At 39.1% G+C, this 23,188-nt stretch overlaps 3 protein-coding genes across 5 annotated transcripts; 2 read left to right on the top strand and 1 right to left on the bottom strand.

The window, feature by feature from the left end:
• The first annotated feature begins 1,312 nt into the window (after nt 1-1,312).
• On the top strand, nt 1,313-10,786 carry neto2b (neuropilin (NRP) and tolloid (TLL)-like 2b). 2 transcript variants are annotated; one of them, XM_085168512.1, is made up of 12 exons: nt 1,313-1,804; nt 2,961-3,017; nt 3,203-3,355; nt 3,694-3,942; nt 4,029-4,076; nt 4,231-4,358; nt 6,750-6,851; nt 7,111-7,237; nt 7,523-7,636; nt 8,121-8,251; nt 8,354-8,446; nt 8,535-10,786. In XM_085168512.1, exons 1-12 carry the CDS (start codon nt 1,795-1,797, stop codon nt 8,979-8,981), a joined length of 1,659 nt encoding a protein of 552 aa, XP_085024638.1. In that variant the 5' UTR covers nt 1,313-1,794; the 3' UTR covers nt 8,982-10,786. The 2 variants fall into 2 exon arrangements, with proteins under 2 accessions (XP_085024638.1, XP_085024637.1); XM_085168511.1 differs by having other exon boundaries at nt 1,313-3,017.
• On the bottom strand, nt 10,507-16,762 carry LOC146515637 (uncharacterized). Of its 2 annotated transcripts, XM_085168514.1 has the most exons (12): nt 16,282-16,762; nt 16,103-16,146; nt 14,792-14,855; nt 14,538-14,669; nt 12,887-12,985; nt 12,763-12,812; nt 12,506-12,631; nt 12,344-12,389; nt 12,110-12,181; nt 11,858-12,011; nt 11,697-11,779; nt 10,507-11,605 (listed from the first exon to the last, which is right to left on the bottom strand). In XM_085168514.1, the coding sequence occupies exons 1-12, from the start codon at nt 16,312-16,314 to the stop codon at nt 11,453-11,455; spliced, it is 1,056 nt and encodes a 351-aa protein (XP_085024640.1). In that variant the 5' UTR covers nt 16,315-16,762; the 3' UTR covers nt 10,507-11,452. The 2 variants fall into 2 exon arrangements, with proteins under 2 accessions (XP_085024640.1, XP_085024639.1); XM_085168513.1 differs by having other exon boundaries at nt 10,507-11,779.
• Nucleotides 16,763-18,460: 1,698 nt separating this feature from the next.
• On the top strand, nt 18,461-23,170 carry LOC146515638 (ADP-ribosylation factor 5-like). The gene is made up of 6 exons (XM_085168521.1): nt 18,461-18,681; nt 19,315-19,395; nt 19,507-19,616; nt 20,884-20,955; nt 21,725-21,850; nt 21,963-23,170. Exons 1-6 carry the CDS (start codon nt 18,615-18,617, stop codon nt 22,047-22,049), a joined length of 543 nt encoding a protein of 180 aa, XP_085024647.1. The 5' UTR covers nt 18,461-18,614; the 3' UTR covers nt 22,050-23,170.
• The last annotated feature ends 18 nt before the right edge of the window (nt 23,171-23,188 follow it).

A 23,188-nucleotide genomic window follows, 5' to 3' on the forward strand; every position in this document is an offset into this window, starting at 1 on the left:
TTGTGAAAGTCCACATGCTGTGTGAGCGAGCTTTTATCTCCTGCGGACTTTCTTACCCACCTAATAAATAAGGATTGTCTTTGGTTTCTGTTGCTCTGTGGTTTGAAGTGTGTTTTTTGAAGCGTATCGGCGTTTTTTTAATCTGTTGTAGATTAGCTTCCTAATCTCTACTACCTAGACTTTGGAATAGTCTCCTGCTGTTAAAAAGCAGTTATTAATTAACAGCTTTCTGTTGAGATTTTTATTGTTCGTAACTGATTTTGATTAATCTTATTATTTTGATTGTGCTTTGTGACTTGTCTTGTGTCTGCAAAAGGCGCTTTACAAATAAACTTCACTTGCTTTTTCTCATTTTAAAGATTTGATAGGTTTTCTATGGCCTACTGTGAATAAGATACAGGCTAATAAGATTTGCGGATCACTGAGTTCTTTTTTTATTCATATTTTATACACCGTCTCACCTTTTTTTGTGATTGGGTTTGTATAGCACTTGTAGTTATATAGTAAACTGAGGCTTTTTTGGACTATTGACTTTTTACGATAATAGTTTTCCCACGTTGATTAAAAAAGCGAAACTTACATTAATTCAGCTTGAATGTTATTAAATAAGCAATATCAATCCAGCGATTAAATACATATTAAAAACGTATACTCTTATATGTTATTACTTGTAACAAGTAGAAGTACTTTAAACTCTTGATAGTACTTATCTTTTTACTTAAAGAAATTTCCCTGTAGCTTCTAAAGGAAAGTCTGAGGAATATCCTCCACTATCAGATCAAAAGTATTCATAAATGGTATAACAACTTAATATATTCAGATTTGTCTGCTTCTTTGATTGGTTGTAAACATGCATTGAATGTGAAAAACAAGTTGAATAGGAAGGTTTTGATACAACTGATCAACTGAAGGGAGAACTGGCAAATGTCCGACTTCTTGTGACAAGCTTCTGATTTAAAGCAAGTACATTCACCTATAAGATACAGTACAAATCCTCCAGTGGATGTGGTGAGTCGTTTTTTGTCTTAAAAGCTAACACATCAAAGGAAAATCTCTATCCCACCTACACTTGGCTTCCATTTCCATCTCTCTCTGGCTCTATAGCCAGCTTTTTGGAGCTTTAGGTGATGAATGTCCTTGGTGAAAAATGAGAAGGCTAGAGCCAATGTGTCCATGTTCTCTGCTCTGAATAGGAATTCATAGCAATGCACCGACAGACTTATGCTCAGTGGGCTTTTTGGCACGGCCCCCCCCCCCCGTGTGTGTGTGTGTGTGTGTGTGTGTGTGTGTGTGTGTGTGTGTGTGTGTCTGGGAGAGTGAGTGCGGCAGCCAGTATCAGCTAATTAAAATTTGAAAAATGGGAAATCCCAATTTAATTCATCCCCATGCCAAACGGGCGACTGGAGGTTTATCATATCACCAATACTCATAACTGATGAGGCACATGCGCAATCAGCTTTCCCCTACAGTCTAGCGCCAACTGAGCTCAATCTTTAAACCGCGAGCAGCTGCAGGCTGATCATCCGTTTGTTTGAGGCTGAGTCTCATACACCGAGCTGGGCAGGAAAACTGTGCAAACTTCTGATTCTGATGACGAATCAGAAGTTCATCTGCTCTTTTTCGCACCTGAGCCGCTCTCAGATTGACCAACACGACAAGGATGGAAAGGTGAAAGTTCGGATTTTCTAAATCGGTAGTTTTAACGTGCGGTAATCCGTACTACTGACATAAACAGGGGATGTGAGGGACAAGTTTGAAAACAGAAAAACTCATAAAAGGAGCTCAGCGGCGAGGATGTACGCAGGTAAGAGAAATCATCCATATTTTCGCACTTTAGAGCAGACCGCGTATTTCTTTACTTAAACGTCTGAGGGGAAAACAGAGAGTTGTTAGAAACGCGGGCGTCTCAAGTCTGGTTTTTAGGCGGGGGGGGGGGGGGGGGGGGGTTTGGCTGTTTTCTGACATGTTTGTGTAGTTACTTTGTGCAAAGAAATCGGGTTTTTTTTTTCTTTGTTTGAAAGTTTCTCTTGTGCATCGATTCGTGGTGCTGAAGTAACAGCTCCCCACACTTGCTCGGTGCAGTTACTCTAAAAAAGTAAGAAAAAAAAGCAACACGGATTTTTCTTTAAAAAAAAAAAAATCAAAGTAGGAAATCCGTTTTTGCCCTTTTGCGCCAGCGTCTGGTGGCTCAGTGCCTGGGCGAGTGGAAGATTTGGGCTGCTGTTGCTACCTCTGTTCCTCCTCTGCACCCACTTAATATGTTCTCAGAGGAAGGGCTGCAAGTAAATTTAACATGCAGCATGGCAGTGAGCCACACATCTTATTTACCTTATTGTACAACTATAATGAATTGAAAAGTCCGAAGTTATAAATCTGCCTGTTTCCCAGGTCACAAGCTGTGACAGGCAGAACATGCAGCACGAACGTCCACAGCCTATATCATAACTGTCGTTTTTGTTTTGCTTCTTGTCCCTGGATGTGCAGCAACATGCCAACATGCCACTTTGGTGAAAACTCAAAGCAAGTTCTAAGCAGACTGGTGCCCCTGGGCAAGATGATTTATTTGGGTCACATTTTATGTAATAGGTACAAATGTGGTGCAAGATATGATTTCAAGCAACTTTTTTTTTATTTTTTAATGCATATTTACCATTAGATGTCCTTGAACAGCTTATTGGCAGACAGCAGCCCCGCCTCTCACCCAGCATAAATCTTAACGAAAAAAAAGAGGATGCAAAGATAAGAGTAGGAGTTAAGGAAGCAGATGGTAGAAGTAGCTTGTTCTCTCACTCCCAAGCTTTGAACCCCACGCCCTTGCCTTTAATATACATTCAAGGATTCTGCTGAGTGTACTGAAACATAAAGCACAGACAAACAAATCCTGCTAAGCTCTCATTTCCTTTATTCCTTGATTGTACCTCTCCTTACTATGATTTCACACACTGTTGACTTCTGTACAGTCTGGATATTTCTCCTATTCATTGAGGGGGGATTTGCACTGGTGCAAAAGATTAAAGGTAAGATTGCAATCTTTACTCTGCTCCTTTGTCAAACGGACTCCTTTATACATTTCCATATTCTTCTTTAATTTGAGATGTATTTATTTATTTATTTATTACACAAATGTGTCCATAACTGCATTTTAGATGTAATTTTTTGTAGGTTTGAATGCCTTGTGTTGCTTGGTTTTCATAATGTGCAGATTCAGGTGCAGGGTCGAAAGCAGTTAAACCTTCTCTACGACCACAGCGTCACTGTGGAAACTGGGTACGAACCACTGATGGCGGCACTTTCAATTCCCCAAACTACCCAAATACGTACCCTCCAAACAAGGAGTGCCTCTATGTGCTGGAAGGTAACTGATGAGAAGCACACAGCCCAAGCTGAAAAACAGTTCAGATATTGGGATGTATTCTTTTATTGGCTCGGATTGGCTCTGCAGAAATCCGATGCCATCGACACATATAAAACCTATTATGTGCAATGCCTTATTTTCCTCTTTTGTCATTAAAGACACAACTGTGTTATTTTAATGTATCGTTCATTAACTTCTCAACCAGTAATGATATAAAAGAACATACAAGACAGGGTTGTATCTGAAAGGAGCAAACGTGTCTTTCTTGTTGCCGTTTTTATAGCGTTTTGTATTCCTGAATCGGCTCTGACAGTAAAAAAGTGCCAATTGTTCCCCAGCCCTGCCTCGCCAGAGAATAGAGCTGATGTTTGACGAAGTCTTCCACATCGAGGCGTCGTTCGAATGTCGCTTCGACCACATCGAAGTGCGGGACGGTCCCTTTAGTTTCTCCCCGCTCATCAATCGCTTCTGCGGCTCAGCCAGTCCTGGACTCATCCTGTCCAGCGGACGCTTCATGTGGATCCGCTTCTTCAGTGATGAAGAGCTGGAGGGGACTGGCTTCCAGGTCCAGTACAGCTTTGCTGCAGGTGACTAAAATGCAGAGTGGTGGATGTACCATTTTCACACTGCTCAAAAAACAATTTCTGTGCTCTTCTTATTTCTCACCCCGAAGATCCTGAATTTCATCTGCATGTGGGAGGACTTTTAAACCCCATCCCAGGTAGTGCAACGGCATGTTTAAGAAAACCCATGCAGCTTCAGGTGTACATCTTTAGACTGCCATGTGAAATAAAGTTGTTACTTTTCATCTGATCACATGTCCTCCTTTTTGCTTCCACTTTGTTTCTTGCCAACTGTCGTTGTCTCTGGGTCAGACTGTCAGTTTGAGCTGTCTGGAGCTGACGGTGTAATCCGTTCAAGTCAGGTGGACGAAGAGTCCAAAGTGAAGCCAGACCAGGCAGTGGACTGCATCTGGACTATACGTGCCCCAACAAAGAACAGGGTAAGATATTAAAATGACATTGTTAAATTTGCATTTATACATCCAGTTCTCCATTTCTGCGTTTTCAATTGAGTGATAGCTGAAAGTCTGTAAAAAAGGAAAAGCAGAAAGGAAAGGAAAATAAAGGAAAGGAGAAACATTTCTTCTCAACAAAATGAATTTAAGGAGAGGGGATATAATTCATTGGGAACAAAATGACAAACAGTACAGTGGAATGAAAGATGAGTCTGCAGCCTGCAGCTTATTTTGCTTTCTGCTTTCACCCTTCACCCTCTCCATATCTGCTGTGATGTATTTTTCTATATTCTTTACATTATTTGGAAAAACAAAGCATCCCAAGCATCTTTTTTTTAATATCAAGCAACTACTAATCCGCAGCTTATGCATATAAATAATAAACATGTGCATTGATAATCTGACAGTCAGCTTAAGTACATCTGCAGTAAAGCTGAGTCAAAATGATTTATATCAGTGATGATTCAACTGTCTTCTGTTGGCAAACAGAAACTAGCTGAATTACAAACCCATTTTGTAAAAAGCTGTGAAATGTAAATAGGAAGAGAATGCAATGCTTTGCAAATCTCATGATGTATTTTATTTACAAGAGAACATGTTAAATGGTAAAGAGTTTAAATATTTCATCATCTACAGTGCATTTTTAAAAGATTCAGAGAATTTGGAGAAATCTCTGTGCAAGGGACAAAGCTGAAAGCCAGAATTGGATGCTGTCATAGTTTAGCAGATTGAGGATCCAAATGCAGACTCCAAAGACAGGCAGACCTCGATCTTTGGAAGTTGTAGCAAGAACCAAAAATGCTAAAGTCCATTAAGAAGGCAACTGAAAGTTGGGAACACACAGGGAGAGAAACATTAATATACAGACAGAGACAAAGGGAGTCACTCAGCCTGTCTATACAAGCTGACACACCAAGGGCTAATCAAGGGGATTGGGAAGAGGTAGGAAATGAGGAACAGCTAAAGACAAATTAGAGACAACAGAAGTGAAAATAGATATAAAACATAAAAAAAGGAAGTCACATACCTACCACAGAGATAAGACCTTAGCACACATATTTGACAAAGACATGAAGGTAAAGCCAGGAAAATAAACATGAAACAACTATGCTAAATCGACCCAGACCAGAAAATAAACTGAAAGGCCCAAGATACATAAAGATCAAGTTTAACAGTCACCTAAGAACCATAAAATAATAGTATTCAGTTAATAAGGCTTGAACTCTGGAACATGACAGATGCCCATAATCTTCAGGCTCTCAGATGGCACTGCATTAAAAACAGGTGTGAGTCCGCCATGTAAATAACTGCATGAGCTCCAAAATCAAACTTGGGCGCTGCTTTCTCTGGACTAAGGAGGAGAGGGACCATCTGTCTTGTTATGAGTGCAGACTTAAAAAGCATGAATCTTTGATGGTATGGAAGTGAAATAGTACCTATGGAAGTGGCTGTAAAGGTACCGTGTAGATGATATCTTTTTCAGATAAGGCCTTCTATATTTCAGCAAGACAAAACTAAATGTACTGCACGCATATGTCAACATCATAGCTTTGTAGCAGAATTTCTCAGATGTCAAACCAGCCTGTCTGCAGCAGAGACTTTTCATTAAATCAAAACATTTGAATCATTAAGCAAAAACTACAACGAAGAATGCCCAGGACTGCTGAGCAGCTAGAATCCTACATCAGGCATGAACAGAACAACATTCCTCTCCTAAAAGTCCAGCAGCTGATCCTGCCCTTCCTAGGACGGCGATCTTTTGGACAGACATCTCAGATGTTGTTCCTGAGATCTGCTGGAGGCACTCGTCCCGTATGGGGGTACCACTGTTGCCTTCACCCTTCACGTCTTCTTGAGCTCCTCTCTCAGCCCGTGCTACTTCTCGAGCTTCTCGCGTACCTTTTTCCTGATGTTGTTATCACTCGATAGAGCTACATCTATCACTACAGCTGTCACTACTATGTCTGGTTGGTTAGCCATCACCAGTTTGTCTGCCTGTATCTGGAAGTCCCACAGGGTCTTAGCTCGGTCATCCTCAACCTCCCTAGGGGGCGTATCTCATTTTGACCTCAGGACTTCCAGGCCACTTCCAGGCCCTGTAGACTACAACAGCCACTTGGTGATAGCGTTCCATGTATGTCCTTGCCTGCTAGCTCCAGCATGCAGCTGGGGTCTTGCCTGGTGTGGTAGACCCTAACCTCTATGGAAATGGCAGGAATATTGTTCCCAGTTTAAACAGTTGACCTGTTTTTCATGTTTATGGGATTTACAAATCATTGGATTCATTTTTTATACAACATCCCGACTTTTTTGGAATCAGGTTGTGTGTGAAAAATGAAAAGTGTACACTGTTTCCCTCTCCATTACTCATTCCAGATTTACCTGCGATTTTTGGAATACCAGATGGAAAACTCCAATGAATGTAAGAAGAACTTTGTGGCTGTTTATGATGGCAGTAGTGCCATTGAGGATCTAAAGGTAATTCTTTGCATAACATCATAAATATTACTCTGTCTCTGCCTGACGCACTAAGTTTGTTGCGCATTACATTGCACTATGCTTTCAGGTCTGAGGTTCTTCTTCTGCTACAGGATTTATCTTTCTTTCTTTGCCATACATGCTCCTTTTTAATGCCATATTTAAATCACAAGTATGTAGCAACTGTTCTACAGACCATGGCCTCATTGAGTCCGCACATCAACATCCATAAAAGAAAGTGGTGTGTGGTTTCTTGCAGGCCAAGTTTTGTAGTACAGTAGCTAATGACATTATGCTGGACACTGGTGTGGGAGTAGTGAGGATGTGGGCTGATGAGACAAGCCGTCTCAGCCGCTTCCGGATGCTGTTCACATCTTTTGCTGACCGTGAGTGACTCCTTCAGATTATTCTTTCCCCCCATGCCCATCATTTGGCTTTTTCAGCTGCGATGGGAAAGTACATGTATTAAAGATACGATGCATATTTTGGTGGTTTCTTTTAATCACTGCACCTTATATAGTAAGTTTTAGCAATAGGAAATAATAATAGTTCTGATAAGCATTTTATAGTTGGATCTCTGATAAGGACATGCCACATTCTTTCTGCTTGTAGCTTTCGATGCTTTGTCAGGTTGTACACATACTTCATATACACTTGTGTTTGTGTTTTAGCACCCTGTAAGAGCAGTGCGTTCTTTTGCCACACTAACATGTGCATCAACACTTCTCTGGTGTGCAACGGCATACAAAACTGTGTCTTTCCTTGGGACGAAAGCAACTGCAAAGGTACCTCGATTCTGCTGAAGCCCTTTGGCAGAAATGCTCTCTTTGGTCTGCTGTGATGTGTTATGCTGTGTAATTCTGTCATGCTTTGTGAAATGATGGATGTCATGTCTGCCTTTGTTGTGTCACATTGAGTCTCCTTGAGGATCATTATGAAACACACACACCGGCTGCAGCAACTACAGAACAGTTAATATCGATGTGTTTCCACTTGGCAGGAAAAGCATAACCTCATAGTTTTGACGCGTTTCCAACTGAAAGGCCTTCAAGGCTTTTTGGCTAATAAGTGGATCTTAAGCATTTCTAGTGCTGGGATGGGTATTTATCAGTGCCTTAGCTTTTAGTAACTGCTTTGAATTGTTCCTGGCATCCAGAGATACGAATTGTGTTGACACGGGAGGGAACAAGTAAATGACTGATGTACTCTCGGTGCCTTTGAAAGCCTCTGGTATTTTTAACTCTTTATGTCGTCATTTCAATCCTCCAGAGAAAAAGAACAAAGGTCTTTTTCACCAGATCACAAAGACTCACGGGACAATAATCTGTGTGTCTACGGGGGTGGTGCTGTTACTCCTAATTGTCTCCATTCTGGTGCAAGTCAAGCAGCCACGTAAGAAGGTATTTAAGAAAATTTGTTGTCGAATTCTTCTAACACCATCCCACTAAATTTTTCTCATAGAAACTACAAATAAAATAGTGATTCCCTGTCATATTTTAAAGGTGTTGGTTCGTAAGAACAACTTGTTTCCTCGTGCTGACTTTCAGGAGGTGTTTGACCCTCCTCACTATGAACTCTTTAATCTCAGAGACAAGGTCAGTTTTATTGCTTTTACACATTATATTATTGGTACATGTTTATATCGTTTTAAAACTACTAATTTATTAACGTTGTCCTTCACAGGAGATTTCTTCAAGAGACCTTGGGGAGTTGTCAGAGGAGCTCCAGTCCCTACAAGCGCTCAGGAGGTCCTCGTCAGGATCGCGCTGCATACACGAACACCATTGTGGTTCTCTGGCCTCTATCAACTCCATTAAAGGCAGCCTAGGGGCGCAAGGCCTGGGAAGGGGATCCATGGAGCTTCCACCTTTCAGAGTAGACTTCCAAAACTCCTTGCCTCCCCTAAGAGATTTCAACAGCAGTCTGAGGAAGAAGAGCTGGCCCAGTATGAAATCAGGCCAAATACAGGGCCATCATGGTATGGGAGAGAGAGCTCTGGGGCGGCAGGACAGAGTAATGGAAGAGGAAGAAGAGGAGGAGGATGGAAGGTATGATGTGTATGTGCGGAGAGGCGGAAGCCGAAGAGGCTATGAAATGGCCCAGCAAAGATCCCTGTCCATGGACTTTTGAGGAGAAAACACAAGCTCTGCGTTAGGGTAGGTAAACACTGCCTCGATTTTAGGGAGGAGCTTTTCAAATTTACAGGAAAAAGGAAAAAGAAAGAAAACCAATGGCTTGTGCAAGTACACTTTCCTTCTTCTCAGTAAGGCTGGAAAACATAGGCTCTGTTAAGGAGCAACAAGAAGATCCTCAGGCACTGTCAAATCTGCTTATACACTGAAACAGCAAACAGAGAGCTGTTATCAAGTCTCTGACACCGGTGTAAAAGTGAAACTAAAAGAAAATGCTGTATAGAGTTCTTGTCTTGATGTATTTTGTTGAATACATTTAACTGTAACTCGAATAGATGTTGTGGAAGTATGTTTTGAGTCAGTGTGTAGAAGAAGTGTGATTACATTTTGAGTATTAGTGAAAAAAACTACATTGGTTAAAAACGAAAAGGTAATTTTCCGCACCTCTGACTTAGGAAAAGTCAGCTCTGAGTTAAAGTCGGTTTTTAGTTTTACTGAAGGAAAGTCTGGTTGTTCTGCAATCCCCTTTTGGGCATGTTGCACAGGTACACAGGTTGGAAATTTTACAATTATGTCACTCTTCAGTGACACACCTGACCTTATGAAAACCAGAAAACAAGGTTTCTTTGTACAATCTTTTAAAAACAGATGGGTTATCAGATCTTAACACAGCGGGGGAGAAGCCAACATAGTCCTGTTAATTAGCAAGGAGGGTATTTAGGAATTAAACCATTTAATAAGAAATAAAACCATGTGAGTACTGACCTCAAAGAAAGTGTTTGAATGGAGAAAGTTGGACATGGTTCGCCTGGTTTCACAGTGGATCTAAAATGCTGTATTCCAATGTTTTCATGTGTTGTGATCTTAAACACAGTGTCTCTGAAATTCCCACAGAACCTCTTACATAACCTTGTAGCTGGCACAAACCTCATTTGGAAAGCCTTGCGGTGTAGTCAGCATACCTCTGCAGTTCATTTGTCATCCTCAAAAAAATTCACTGGACCAATAATTAATGGGGCAACATAGTTTGTCTGCATAGACATAGACAAAAGCCTGACAGTGCATTCTCAGTGCTAGTGTGTGTGCTGGTAACACAGTGTTATACAATTCTCATTTGACCTCTAAGTATAGACTTATAAACTCACGATTAAAGACTTCCAGTTAAGTTTCTATGCACTGGCTACTTTGTACACAATAAAAGCTATGATCAAACAAGTGATAGATAACGTAAATGGGTCAGTCATGACAATGTACTCTGTTTTATATGCTTCCATAAGTTGACCTTGTTTGTAGGGAATATGCATTATCAGCTCCGGTACACAGTCTTTTTTTTCTTTTTTTTTATCTCAATATCCATGAATAGGCACGATATCTGGAACACCTCAGGTAATAAATGACTCCAGAGAAATAGGTCAAAAGGTACAGGAGATGCAGGATTATTGCTATATAATAACTCTCTGTGTGACAATAGTTAAGCCTGTCTTCAAAGGTGTGTCTCATTCTTTTCTCAGTTTGATCGACGCTGGGAAAACATCTGCACTAAGGAGCTAAAGAAGTTTAAGTTGGGTTTTTTTGTTTGATTTTTTTTTAGATTGTTACAAGCCCTGTGTGCTTATAGTCACCACAAATAGTTTGAAAGCCATAATCATTTGTTTGTTGTTGTTTTTTTTTACTACTTTTAATTCATTTATAAAAACATTTTTACTTTGTCACAGTGGGTTATGCTGATTCCTTTCAAATTAAAACTGTAATATTCTACAAACACTTTTGCTTATGCTTCGTGACATCCATCTATCACCTGCAGGTGAGTGTCTGGGATGGGAAAAAAACAACAATGCTTGACCAGAAACTGAACGTCAAGTTTACTTTTAGATTGCAGTACAGTAGGTCAGGTGATAACTTACATTAGAGCAGCAGGTTGGCATGCAGTTTTTCCACCATTCAGAGTTTCCAGAGACAGACAAGAAGGCTTGGGAAATGTTTATAAAAAATGTTTACTGTAACTATGATTGGAAAGAATGACGTCTAATGTTTAGCACAGTTTTTGCCTTGTACTACAGACGATGCTGAGGAGTCAAGAATAAAAAGCACTTCATTGATCAAAATAAATAAATGTGGTAAAACATAATAACATAGAAATTAAACACAAATAGGTCTGTAATTGTAAAATAACATCTTTATAAATCTTTAATAAAACTATACAAGCAGTTTTTTGGCCTCATTGATAAGAAAACGTGCTGCTGCACTATGACTTAGTACACGTCAGCATCAGCAGCTGAAAATGAAAATATAGCAACAGCTTGTTTAAAGTCTTTGAGTTTCCTTCATCACTTTGTTCACTGTTTTTTCATCTTCAGTCCACAAAAAAACTCCTTTCAGTCCAAAGTGTGCAGGCAGACCGGGCTCCTAAGGCCAGAATGATGTATTGCAGCACAACATGGTCCATCCATGTGTTTATAGTCCAAAGCATTAAAACGAGGTCCTCAATGACTCATCAAAAAAGGGCATGTGATTATAGGCCACCAAGGGTGTGCTCTCTCCAAGAACAGCCTCTGTGAAGTTGGGTCTTCTCCAGGCGTACACCATGCTGTTCAGGAAACCTTGTAGAGACACGCTGGCAGCCTGCAGTAAACAAAAGCAATATTTTAGCCTGCAAATCTGCCATCTGAGGACATTTTAACCTACTCATTGAAAAGCTGTAACTAAAACATACCTGTAGCATATAAACACCAAATAAACTGTATTGTTCAACGTTTGTTCTCATCAACACGGTAGATAGCAGGATGAGGAAAAGCGCTACAAGAAGAAGAAACATCAATTTAATTTTGTCTTAAAGTTGATATTTACAGTAGCTTTGTGCATGCGTTTGTGTACCTGGTGCCCAGCAGATTAGGATCACTGTCACCATATTCCTTGAGGTAGAAATTGCTCTTTTCATTCTTCTTCTTGAACGTCCATCTCCCTCCACTGGAAAAAGCCCCTCCGGATCTCGTCTTTCATACCACTTACCAACCTTATAGTAAATAATCTGAACCACAACAGGAAAAAAAACATTTGTTCCATCAGATTACACTGGTATTTAAACTTGCTTGTTATGTTACAGCAATGTGATTGTTAGTAACTCACAGAGCAAGACACCAGCACCGGTATCACCACAATGAAAAGAAAAGCTCTGATGAAAACGTCATGGATTATCTCCTGTGGGCAAAAGAGAATTATGTATCAAAAATATGCTTATACAAAATGTAACAATGCTAAAGAGCATTATTATTCTGTTAGACAGAGACTATACGCACTACAACATGGGCCTCGATAAAAGAAAGTGTGTTAAAGGGTTTCATAAGACAGCTGTACACTCACAACATCTGAGCAGGACTCCCTCCAGACGTGCAAGAACAAAATACAACTGTGAAAAAGAGAAAATCAAAAAAGGTCAGAAACACGGGGGAACAGACCCATTTCACTGCTGTGACGTCTTTGAACGATTTTGAAGGAGGCTGAATCTCTGGGTTGTGTGCTCACCTGGTGCAGTACGTGCTATCGTTACCGAAGACCCGATTTGGCAAGCTGCTGGTAGCTGGAATCAGCAAAGTAGCTTTCATGAAAGGAGTGAGCACATATGCTAAGTAAAGTGCAAGTGGGATCAACCTGTTATATTGGGCAGAAGATAGAGAAGAAGAATTAAATTGTGCACACATGGGATACCATCTGGTGGGTTAGGTAAAAACTAAAGCATTTATTAATTCATTTATTTTTTTAAAAAAGTGGTTAAAACCTACCACACAATGGCATACACAGGTATGACTATTTCTGGTCTTCGACATGTATCCTGCAAAACAAGCAAATGTCAGTGAATCTGGTTTCTGGACAAATTATGATCACCAGATGCAGCGAATGCCTCACCAGATCATCATCCGCTGGTCTTTCTCTCCAACCTTGGATTGCATTCTTTGACTTCCAGGCGTAAACGACCACCAGCAGGAATGAAATGAAATAAAACGTCTGGAACAAAACACAAAGAACAACGCAAAGTGTGACAGTTTTACCAATAAAGTAATTTTAGATCAAGCATTAATATTTATCTTAGAGTAAATGTCAGTTAAATATAATTTATGTGAATACTGATGAGCTCTGGTTCTCAGAGAACAACAACTTTATACTTGAAGAAGATTTCTCAGTTGGTTATGCTGATTCTTAGGACCAGTGTCCGACAAACATGCAAGAAGACCTTTATCTTTACGAGGACGATCTTTATGAAGCAACCTGAGGACATTTTATTATTTGATTTTACATCTGCTGCTTGTAAAATGAAATGAGGTATTTTTTTCTTTTTTTAAACATGCTTCTTTGTATAAGAAGGATATGAAGTATAAATACAGCTATTTATTTAAATGTAAATGTAAGGTACAGTAAACCTCTGCCGACATACCTGCAGACATAAAAATGAGATGCTACATTAGCTGAATTTTGAAATGTAGGGTCATATAAAAATGATTTAAAACCATGCTCCTTTAGGATTTGCAGTGGATGTTTGTTATCTTATAGCAGGGGTCCCCAACTCCAGGCCTCGAGGGCCTGTGTCCTGCAGGTTTTAGATCTCACGCTGGGTCTACACCCCTGAATCAAATGATTAGTTCATTACCAGGCTCTGGACAACTGCAAGACATGTTGAGGAGGTAATTTAGCCATTTGAATCAGCTGTGTTGGCTCACGGATACATCTAAAAACTGCAGGACACCGGCCCTGGAGGCCTGGAGTTGGGGACCCCTGTCTATATATTATAGCATGTAAACTAAATTTGGAATTTAATAAGTTTGTTGGAGTGCATAAAGACTCTGAACCCCAAAATAAGGTAACCTTAAGTTAGGAACCGGTTCAGTTCATTTTTTTCTTTCTTTTTTTATATTGAACTCTTAAAAAGGTTAAATATTTTCCATATCTGCATTTTGAAAGAATTCCACAATCTGAGCTAGAGGAATTTGAGAGTTTGGTCCTACAATACATTCTTTTCTTTTCTTTTCTTTTTCTGTTGCTTTTACGTTCAATCAATATCTACTGTCCTTAATGCTTATCAATCTAAATTCTAACGAGAACTCAAAAGACTTTAGTCAACCGAGTTCACAATAGACGTTGCCACTTAGAATTTTATGCTGAGAACAACTGTTATGAAAAGCATGTGGAGCTCCTCCTCTCAGTCTGAGGGACGAATGTGGACATGTTTGCATAACAGGGAATGTGACACAGCAAAACTGCTCACTATGTCATTTTATAGAGGCAATATAAGGAACACATGTTTTTGATTTACTTTACTGCTTGAACTACGTGATATGCCCTCGGTGCCTTTAGAAAACGTTATATTATTAGACAGTAATCTGATTCTTTACTCTGTAAATGTTGATTGTTATAGCTGGAAGTACCAAAAGGAATTGGAAACCACCTAAGCTTTGCCAACCTGTTTAAGATTAAACTACTCCCCCACCAAAACGCAATCTTGTTAATGATTTATTTGCGGTGGTAAAAGCCCGATCAAACAATGAAATAAACTATTGCTCACCAGTGACAGCGGCAGGCCATATTGGCAGATGACTATACTGTTGTCAAACGGTATTTTGTTCATGACACTCGTGGACATCAAGATCAGAGCAGCTAGGAGGTCGGCGAGAGCAAGCTGCACCAGGAGGTGTACCTGCAAAACAATACGCATGAAGGTGTTGTGAAGTGTTGACAAACTACATAGTTCCTTATTCACAGTAATAATTAATTTAATTAAAAATTAAATCCATTAGTAATGCATACACCTAGACTCACCTGTTCTTTTAGATGCTGCCATCTTGCTATGGAAACCACCAGGACGGAGAAACTCCCAATCACACTGACGTTAATAAGAAATATGTAAACTATTAAATGACCGCAGGTATTTATTTGAAGGAAAGTTTAAAAGAAATGAACAACTAACATTGAGCCAAACCACAGTTCACCCGAATACCGTTCAGGTTACATTAACTTTTCATACCCTTTATTCAGGTAATACCACTATTATTCAAGCAGAAGTCTTACAATGAAAATGTTACTTAGCTAAGAAGTATTGTAACAGTGTACTCACTATTAGTATTAGTATTAAAAGAAGTCAACAGCCCTGAAAAGTGACACTGTTGCATTAATGCATATAATTATTATTAGTACTCATGCAAGATCAGGATTTTCTTGCTGCATTAACTTAAAGTATAGCTAATCTTAACTACTCTGGGTAAATATAGGTAATGCTTAGATTTTTAAATGTATTCAAACTTGTTAAAATTGAGAAAAGGAAAAGCAGCAGCTGTCACAATTGTAATGCCAACATCTTTTGTTGTTGTTTGTTTTTTTTATATGAAAGATAACTCAAATTATCAGCAAAATGATTCCCATTAAATTTTCTGCAGCAAAAAAGCTGCAATAAAGCTGATAAATGCAGATAAATAAAAAAGTTCAATATTTGCCTTTTGAGAGGTGGAGTAGAAACAGAAAGTGGCAAGAAAAGACTAAAGTACAATATCTCAGTTTAGTGATAGTGATAGACTAAATTTGCTTACATCCAGGTTAACATCACAAAGCATGATGACTTTAATATTTTTTTTTTTTTTTTGGGGGGGGGGGGGGGGGGGGGGGGGGGGGTAAACAGACATGTTGCCACATGTCTTAGACATATGGCACCATGTCAACAACAACAATTACAAACAATGTAATTCATTAAAAAGTTCCTCTCTCCCCTATTCTTGCTTTGCTTTTGTCAAGAAACAAAAAGAAACACAAAGACTCTTCAACAAATGGTTAGGAGTATCATTGATCTTTAAGGAAGTGTTTAAATTACAGGTATCATCTACACTAAATAACCTAAAACTCAAACATATCAGACAATGACGATGGATTATGTAAGATAACTGAGAGAATTCAAAGAGAAAGTCCCTGAAATCTCTGCATGGTGCCCTGATGGTCTCAGTTGATTTAAAAAAATTAGAAACTGTCATAAAGGTAATAACATGCAAAATAAAGTTTCTTGTGTTTGCTATGATCATATTTACAAAACATATTGTTACATAATTCATGATGATAATAATATGAGGAAGTGCATAGGAGTACCTGGGAGTGAGTAAAACTATGTACACCGTAGAGAGGACATCAATCTGAAAGCAAAATTTGGAAATGCCTGAGTCATTTCACGGATAAAAGATTTTATTATACAGTTCTTTTTTCTAAAAAAAATAAAAAAAAATAAAAATTAATTAAAGCCCATTAAAAACAAAGAATGTAGTGCCTACCTGAGCTCCACTCAGCAAAGTATTTAGCTCCATCCTGAGAAGTAAAAAGTCACATTCGGCATGTGCACAGCTCCATAACCTGCTCTCATTACAGGCCAATGAAAATGTGACTTCTTTGTATAGAGTGCCTCTATAAAAAAGGTGCACCTTGTCACATGTTGTGACTCCGCCTGCTTGACTCAGTGCGTGTGTGTGTTTGTGACAATACTTGGTAATCCCCAGGTAGAGTGGAATTAGTTTGCGCCTTACTTAATGCCTTCCAAGATAATGACCCATTTAGAAGATATAGTAAGACAATGAAACTGTAGTTTCTCTGTACTGTTTGGGGTTTTGCCCTCTTCTGATTATTGCAAACTAAGAAAATAATAGAGAAAGTCTGAGAAAAGTTTTGCATTCCTAACATTCTTCAGTAAAGGTGTCATGTCTTAGTCTAGTATAAAATGAAAGCAAACAGTAGAACAAATATTTTTAAGGTTTTCATGGAAACAATAAAAAAATGAATACTGATAATAAAAAAATATTCTAACTATTTCGTTTTTCTTTCACTTGTATTCTGGGTTATTGACTTTCTGTAAGATGCAGTGCTGACTAATCAGTGTCTCTTGCTTCTTTTTTCTGGAAGCCATATAGTACATCCTGCCCTGTTTAAGTATCACATGGTTTAATAACACAGTTTGTTCTCACACTTTGTTATCTAACACTGTATATTTATAGTAAATTGTAAAGACTTGCTTTACTCTTAGTTCTGGGAGAACAGGAAAGTCACTAGTTTTTTTCTCTAAAAGTTAAAAAAAGAAATTGTACTCAATTTTTATTTTTTCAACACAGTGCTTAATTTGTTTACCGCTTTTGTCAAGTACAGTTGGGTAAATAATTATTTGATCTATTTCTGAAATTCTGGGTTTGCTCATTTCTAAAGAAATGAACACTATCTAATTTTTATTGTAGTGTCATTTTAAAAGGAGAGAGGTAGAATATCATGTAAAAATAAAGAAAAACAATTACATAAAAATTACATAAAATGAGTGTTTGAGACAATGTAGCCAGAGTTCTGACACCCACAGTTTCGCTGTGTGCCCATGTTGCATGCAGATTTCAATCAATCAGTTACAGATACTTATGACCGCAACTCATTATGTGTGCAAAGTGCACCTGTCCACAGAATCAGTTTCTTCCATTCCAACATCTCCATCACCCTGAGCAAGGCCAAAGAGCTGTGACAGCACATCGGGGACATTATTTGTAGACCTACACAAGGCTGGAATGAGGAACGAGACCATCACCAAGAAGCTTGGTGAGAAGGTGACAACCATTGGTGCAATCATTTGGAAATGGAAGAAATTTAAAATTACCTTCATTCAGCCTTGGTCTTGAGCATCATACAAGATCTTCATTGGGTCCAGATGATCATGACAGAAAGTGGTGGATCCGTCCAAAATTACACAGAAGGAGACTGTTAATCATCTGGAGACAGCTGGGACCACAGTCGATGGAATCATTATGCTTTGGGGCTGTTTTTCTGATTAGGGTGCAGGGCAACTTCATTGCATGCATCGTGAAATCTTGGCTGAGAATCACCTTCCCTCAATGAGAACACTGAAGATGGGTCCAACACACTGCCAAGGCAAGAAAGGCTGAAGAGGAATCATATTAAGGTAATGGAGTGGGCTTACCAGTCTCCAAACCTCAAGGATTTAGAGTTAGTCAAAATCCCACTTTAGATGTGTGCAAACCTGATGACCAACTACAAGAAACGTGTTACCCCTGCGCTAAACCAACAAGGGCTTTTTGGGATGTATGCTGATCATAAAAGGGCCCTAAACCGTTTTTGCCATTCGTATATTCTATAGATGCACACACACTCACAGGATGAGGACAGTGCAGTGCAACTGATTACTGGTCGGTGTATTAGATTACAGTAATTGAACGTCTGTGTTACAGGGACATCTAGTGGTAAGACTTGGGCTCTGCATTTCGTTCATATGAGAGCAGGAAAAAAAAAAATTTAAATTATATTAAATAAACTTTCTTGAATGGCTAAAGAATCTCTCATATCCCGTGTAATACCGCTCTTTATACCGTACAAATAGACCTCAAGCGCAGCATCGTACAAAAGAGTTGTGGTGTTTACAGAGATTGAGTTGATAAAGTTGATTCAAACTTGTGACGTGTGCGTGTTCCACGTTGGCCCGGACGTGGCAGTCGGCAGTGCTCCTGTGTGGAAATCACGGTGAAAAAGCGGATCAGAGATAAAGCACCACAGTCTACGTGTGTGTTCCTGCTGCGGCTTGTGTCACTTCTACTCTCACAAAGTTAAACATCCACGGACAGTTATGGGGCTCACCATCTCGTCCATCTTCGGTCGGCTTTTTGGCAAAAAACAGATGAGGATTTTGATGGGTGAGTGCTAGCTTTAGATAGCGCTGTTAGCTAGTTGTTGATGAGCGTTCGTGGGAGAGCACTTCCCAGACTTCTAAAATTTGGGGGGAGAAAGAGGAGGAAAAGCACAAAGAAAAGACACTTATATTATAATAACTATTGTTGTTCTTAATATTTTGTTGTTTGAGAAAAGTAACAAATTTTTGTCGGTTTTAATTTTTTATGTGTGTGGTTTAAAAGAAGTTTCGTAGTAAAGTCTGTTAAAAAGCATCATTTTAAAAGAAATTACGTTAAAATACTAAAAGCAAAATCTTATTGAAATGTTATTGTCATTGGCAAATGGGCACTTGAAAGAATAACAGTGCGACGATTAAAGCTGTAAATGTTTTAACTAAAAATGCTAACATACGTTGTTTGACGGTAACTCGTTACGGCGTTTTCACGTTGTTTAACTCGAGTAATTAAGCAATTATCTCCTGATGACGTTTATTTGCGCAAATGGCGTGACAGGGCACGATATTAGTCGACTTCTGGTGAGTGATGACTGGACTGGAGGAAGACGCTGTTACGCAATCAGTTCAATGTTCAGCACTGACTTGTATTCACTTTTAATATGAATGTTGACTTTATTTAAACCGCGTTGTTTCCCTGCAGTTGGATTGGATGCTGCGGGAAAAACGACCATCTTGTACAAACTGAAGCTGGGTGAAATTGTAACTACCATCCCAACCATCGGTGAGAGACTTTCCTTTAGTTTTCCTTTTACAACTTGAAGTTCAGTTATGGTTCTTTGATTGTTCTCTCCAGTGTTTAGCAGTGTTAAGCGCTTCTTCTTCTTCTGTAAAGGTTTTAATGTGGAGACGGTAGAATTTAAAAATATCAGTTTCACCGTGTGGGACGTGGGTGGCCAGGACAAGATCAGGCCTCTCTGGAGGCATTACTTCCAGAACACACAGGTATGTAATATGACCGTCATGCAGTTTTGTGACAACTTTGGATTAATAGCCTAAAGGTAATTTAGCTCAGTTCAAGCTGATCAAATCTCAAGAACAGTTGCTTTAAAGTCCTTTATAGTGGAAAGTAAAGCTCACACAGTGTTAGAGAGAAAACTCATACAGTCAGGTAAGCCTCAAGAGGAGGCGCTAGGTAACAGCAGGAAGGAAAAACTCAGTCAGAAATACACTTGGTCAAGGCAGCCATCCAGTTGGAGGTGGAGTGAAAGAGAAAGTAAAAAGAAGTGTGTAAGTGAGACAGGCAGTACCGGAGGCAGTCTCCCAGCAGCCTGAGCCTATAGCAGCGCAATTAATGGATGCCCTAGGGTCATTTGATCAGTACTATCTGTAAGCTTTATCAAAAAGGACAGTTTTAAATCTAATTTCAGTAGTAGAGAGGGTTTCTGTGTCTAAAATCCAAACTGGGAGCTGGTTCCACAGGAGAGGAGCTAAATAGCTGAAGGCTCTGCCTCCCACTTTACTTTAATTCCTTAATAGGAAGCCAATGAAGCCGATATGTGGGAAATATGAGCTCTCGTTTTTGTCCCTGTTAATACTTCTGTTAAAGCATTTTGTATTAGTTTGAGACTTTTCAGCGAACATTTAGAAAAAACAGATAATAATAAATTACAGCAGTTTAATTTATAAATAATAAAAGCACGAACTACTTTTTAGCATCACTCTGAGATGGCGTGTTTCTAATTTTAGTGCCGTTACATAGGTGAAAGAAAGCAGTCCTAGATATTTGTTTAATGGGCACATTGAAGGACACATCCTGATCACAAACAACTCCCGAGATTCCTCGCAGTGTCACTGGAGGCCAAGTTAATGGGATTCAAAGTAATCATCTGGTTGGGTACCATGTTTCTGATTACATAATCTCATGTTTGGCATAACAATGTGTCATTGAGCAGTAGTAGCAGTTGGCAGCTAAGAAATCCAAAAGCAACAAAAAAACGAAATGATGGCAACGCAGCCATAATGTTTAAAGCAAATGGATTTGTCAAAATACATAATGACTGGTTTTATTTTATGTGTCTTATATTTATTGTAGTTTAAGTCATTGCGGTTTCACCAAAGCTGTATGAACATGTCTGTAGTTGTTATCTTGTGGCATGTTTGAGTTGATCTTAAAATCTACATACCAGTACACTGACCATATTTGTTTTTCATTAAATGACCAACATTAAATTCTAATGTAACCACTTCAACAACCTCTCTTGTTGTGCAGGGCCTCATCTTTGTAGTGGACAGCAATGACAGAGAAAGAGTGGCTGAATCAGCAGAAGAGCTGTCTAAGATGGTGAGTTCTTGGCTAAATAAGAAAAACAGTTTCATTCTGTGTCATTCTGTTCCCAACATGCTTTACAGGGACTCAAAACATAAACCTAGTCTTTACAGGATGTTCTTGATCCTTAAATATTTGTCTCTTTTTACTATCAGATGACTGTCCTCCTTACTGCAGGAGTCTGTTTGTAGTTTGAAGTGCTGATTGTTTTGGTTGTGCCTTGGAGAAACATGGATTTCTCATCATATTTTTACTTCTTCTGAACCATCCAGAAGCAAGTAGTATCTACTTTCTAGTGTTGCCTTACTGTTACTGGCATAGCCCATGAAAATAAAAGATGTGTGTATATGTGTGCATAAGCCTGTCCCAAAATAACAGCAGATCTTCATCTAGTTTACAATTATGGCTAAATAAATTCAAATTTACATATTGAAAATGGATTGAGGTATGTAAAACTGTAAAGTTTTACCAAATAATCTTAGAGTTTGTGGACAAATAGAGTTGTACCGTTTGAGATGAGCATGCAACAATATTTACGGTGTAGAGCCATGAACCCGTGGTCCCAAAATTGAAGCACGGTGGTGGTGGCATCATGATTTAAGATGACTTTGCTGCCTCGATACGTCCCCGTAGTCAAAGAGAAAAATAACAGTCAAGTTTATCAGGACTTGAAACGACAGTAAAGTCGAATCATTGGTGCCAGACAAAGATCTAAACTCAGTAGAAATGTCCTTCACCCCATTTATCTTGCTATAACATGAAATCTTTAATCTGGTTTCTGCAGCTGCAAGAAGACGAGTTGAAAGATGCCATTTTGCTGGTATTTGCAAACAAACAAGATCTTCCCAACGCCTTATCGGTCAGCGAGCTGACGGACAAACTTGGCCTTCACGCCCTTCGCAGCAGAACTGTAAGTAATTTGAGTAGAAAACGGTCTTTACATCAGAAGAAAGGGGAAAAAAATAAATAAATAAGCATGTTTGGAGCTCTTTTCACAATCTCACATTATCTCACCCCCACAGTGGCACATTGAGTCTACCTGCGCTACCCAGGGCACTGGGCTATATGAAGGACTTGACTGGCTATCCCAAGAGTTGTCCAAGAACTGAGGAAGGACTGTTTGGATAGAAGCAAGAGACTAAACGCCACAAAATAGGACTGAAGGCACAGACATTCAGTCAAGAAACTTTCAAGCATTAGTGATCACACAAGGGATCAGGCTGGTGGAAAAAAATAATAACTCCTTTTTGATTGTGTTATCAGTTACATTATCTCTTGACCTAGTGTCTATTCTCTTTTTGTTCCTACTTATCACCACTTATCATTTCCATTTAATGCCTTGGCTCCTGTCTAGGCAGCATCTGCAGTAATCATTTCCTTGTACTTAGACTTTATCTTCCTCAACCATTTACTAGGAGGGATATGACAAAATAAAAAACTTTATTTAAAGACAATTTATAGGCCACAAACTGTGAATGTTAGACCCAGCCCTGTGGTTCACCTCTGTGTCCTTAATCTAATGGCAACTGATTTTTGAAAAGGCTTGTGCCTTTTAGTCTGAGGTGCAGGAGGACTGCAGTGATTTTGTTACTAGTGTGGAATCACATGTATCCACAAAGGAGCATTGTGCCTTCTGGTCCCTCTTTGCCTAAATCTGAATAATCCTTTCTTTATCACATTGTTAGGTCATGCTCCCTCCTAATATGCTTTTGTCTCTCTATGCTTATGAAACGCAGAATTATGCAATAAGATGTGGTGGATTGCATGCTGAGGTGCAGCAAAACCAAAACCAAAGTGAGGACAGATTTCTTTCTGCAACTTATCCTGTTTGAACATCTGTGAATTTGGCTCATTTGCCTTTTTTTTTCACTTTGTTTTTATGAACCGCAATGAAAAAAGAGGGAACTTGAGTGCTTTTATCTTGTGATCTTCTATCCTCCCGACAAAAAATCGTTTTACTAAAAGGAGGAAGGAAGCATCTTTTCAGTGTTGACACAGGGCCAGTGTCATTGCAACACAGTAAAGCAGCATGTGTGTGTTTTTGTTTTTTTTTCTTTGTTGCTTTTGTCTGTTTCTCAGCTGTTGTACTGTTTTACAAATACTGTGTTACATATCCCATACCTACCCATCAATTTATCTGGGTACATTCCAACATGTGCTTTAAGATGTTGACACTTGTCAAAAATATTCTCTAACAATATTTTCCAAATAAAGTTAGTGTTTAAAGATATATTTCAGACTCTGCTCA

Source organism: Neolamprologus multifasciatus, chromosome 7 (genome assembly GCF_963576455.1).
Source record: "Neolamprologus multifasciatus chromosome 7, fNeoMul1.2, whole genome shotgun sequence".
NCBI lineage: Eukaryota > Metazoa > Chordata > Actinopteri > Cichliformes > Cichlidae > Neolamprologus > Neolamprologus multifasciatus.

What these genes read in the sequence shown, in the direction of transcription:
- neto2b (XM_085168511.1), top strand. Translation starts at nt 2,930, where the DNA reads ATGATTTCACACACTGTTGACTTCTGTACAGTCTGGATATTTCTCCTA. An exon ending in ACTGGTGCAAAAGATTAAAG is followed by an intron (nt 3,018 to 3,202) that starts GTAAGATTGCAA and finishes CATAATGTGCAG; the next exon opens with ATTCAGGTGCAGGGTCGAAA. An exon ending in TCAAGCAGCCACGTAAGAAG is followed by an intron (nt 8,252 to 8,353) that starts GTATTTAAGAAA and finishes CATATTTTAAAG; the next exon opens with GTGTTGGTTCGTAAGAACAA.
- LOC146515637 (XM_085168513.1), bottom strand. Translation starts at nt 16,314, where the DNA reads ATGGAGCTAAATACTTTGCTGAGTGGAGCTCAG. An exon ending in ATGGCCTGCCGCTGTCACTG is followed by an intron (nt 12,986 to 14,537) that starts GTGAGCAATAGT and finishes GTTTTGTTCCAG; the next exon opens with ACGTTTTATTTCATTTCATT. An exon ending in GATAGCACGTACTGCACCAG is followed by an intron (nt 12,390 to 12,505) that starts GTGAGCACACAA and finishes TCTTTTTCACAG; the next exon opens with TTGTATTTTGTTCTTGCACG.
- LOC146515638 (XM_085168521.1), top strand. Translation starts at nt 18,615, where the DNA reads ATGGGGCTCACCATCTCGTCCATCTTCGGTCGGCTTTTTGGCAAAAAA. An exon ending in ACAGATGAGGATTTTGATGG is followed by an intron (nt 18,682 to 19,314) that starts GTGAGTGCTAGC and finishes GTTTCCCTGCAG; the next exon opens with TTGGATTGGATGCTGCGGGA. An exon ending in ACGCCCTTCGCAGCAGAACT is followed by an intron (nt 21,851 to 21,962) that starts GTAAGTAATTTG and finishes TCACCCCCACAG; the next exon opens with TGGCACATTGAGTCTACCTG.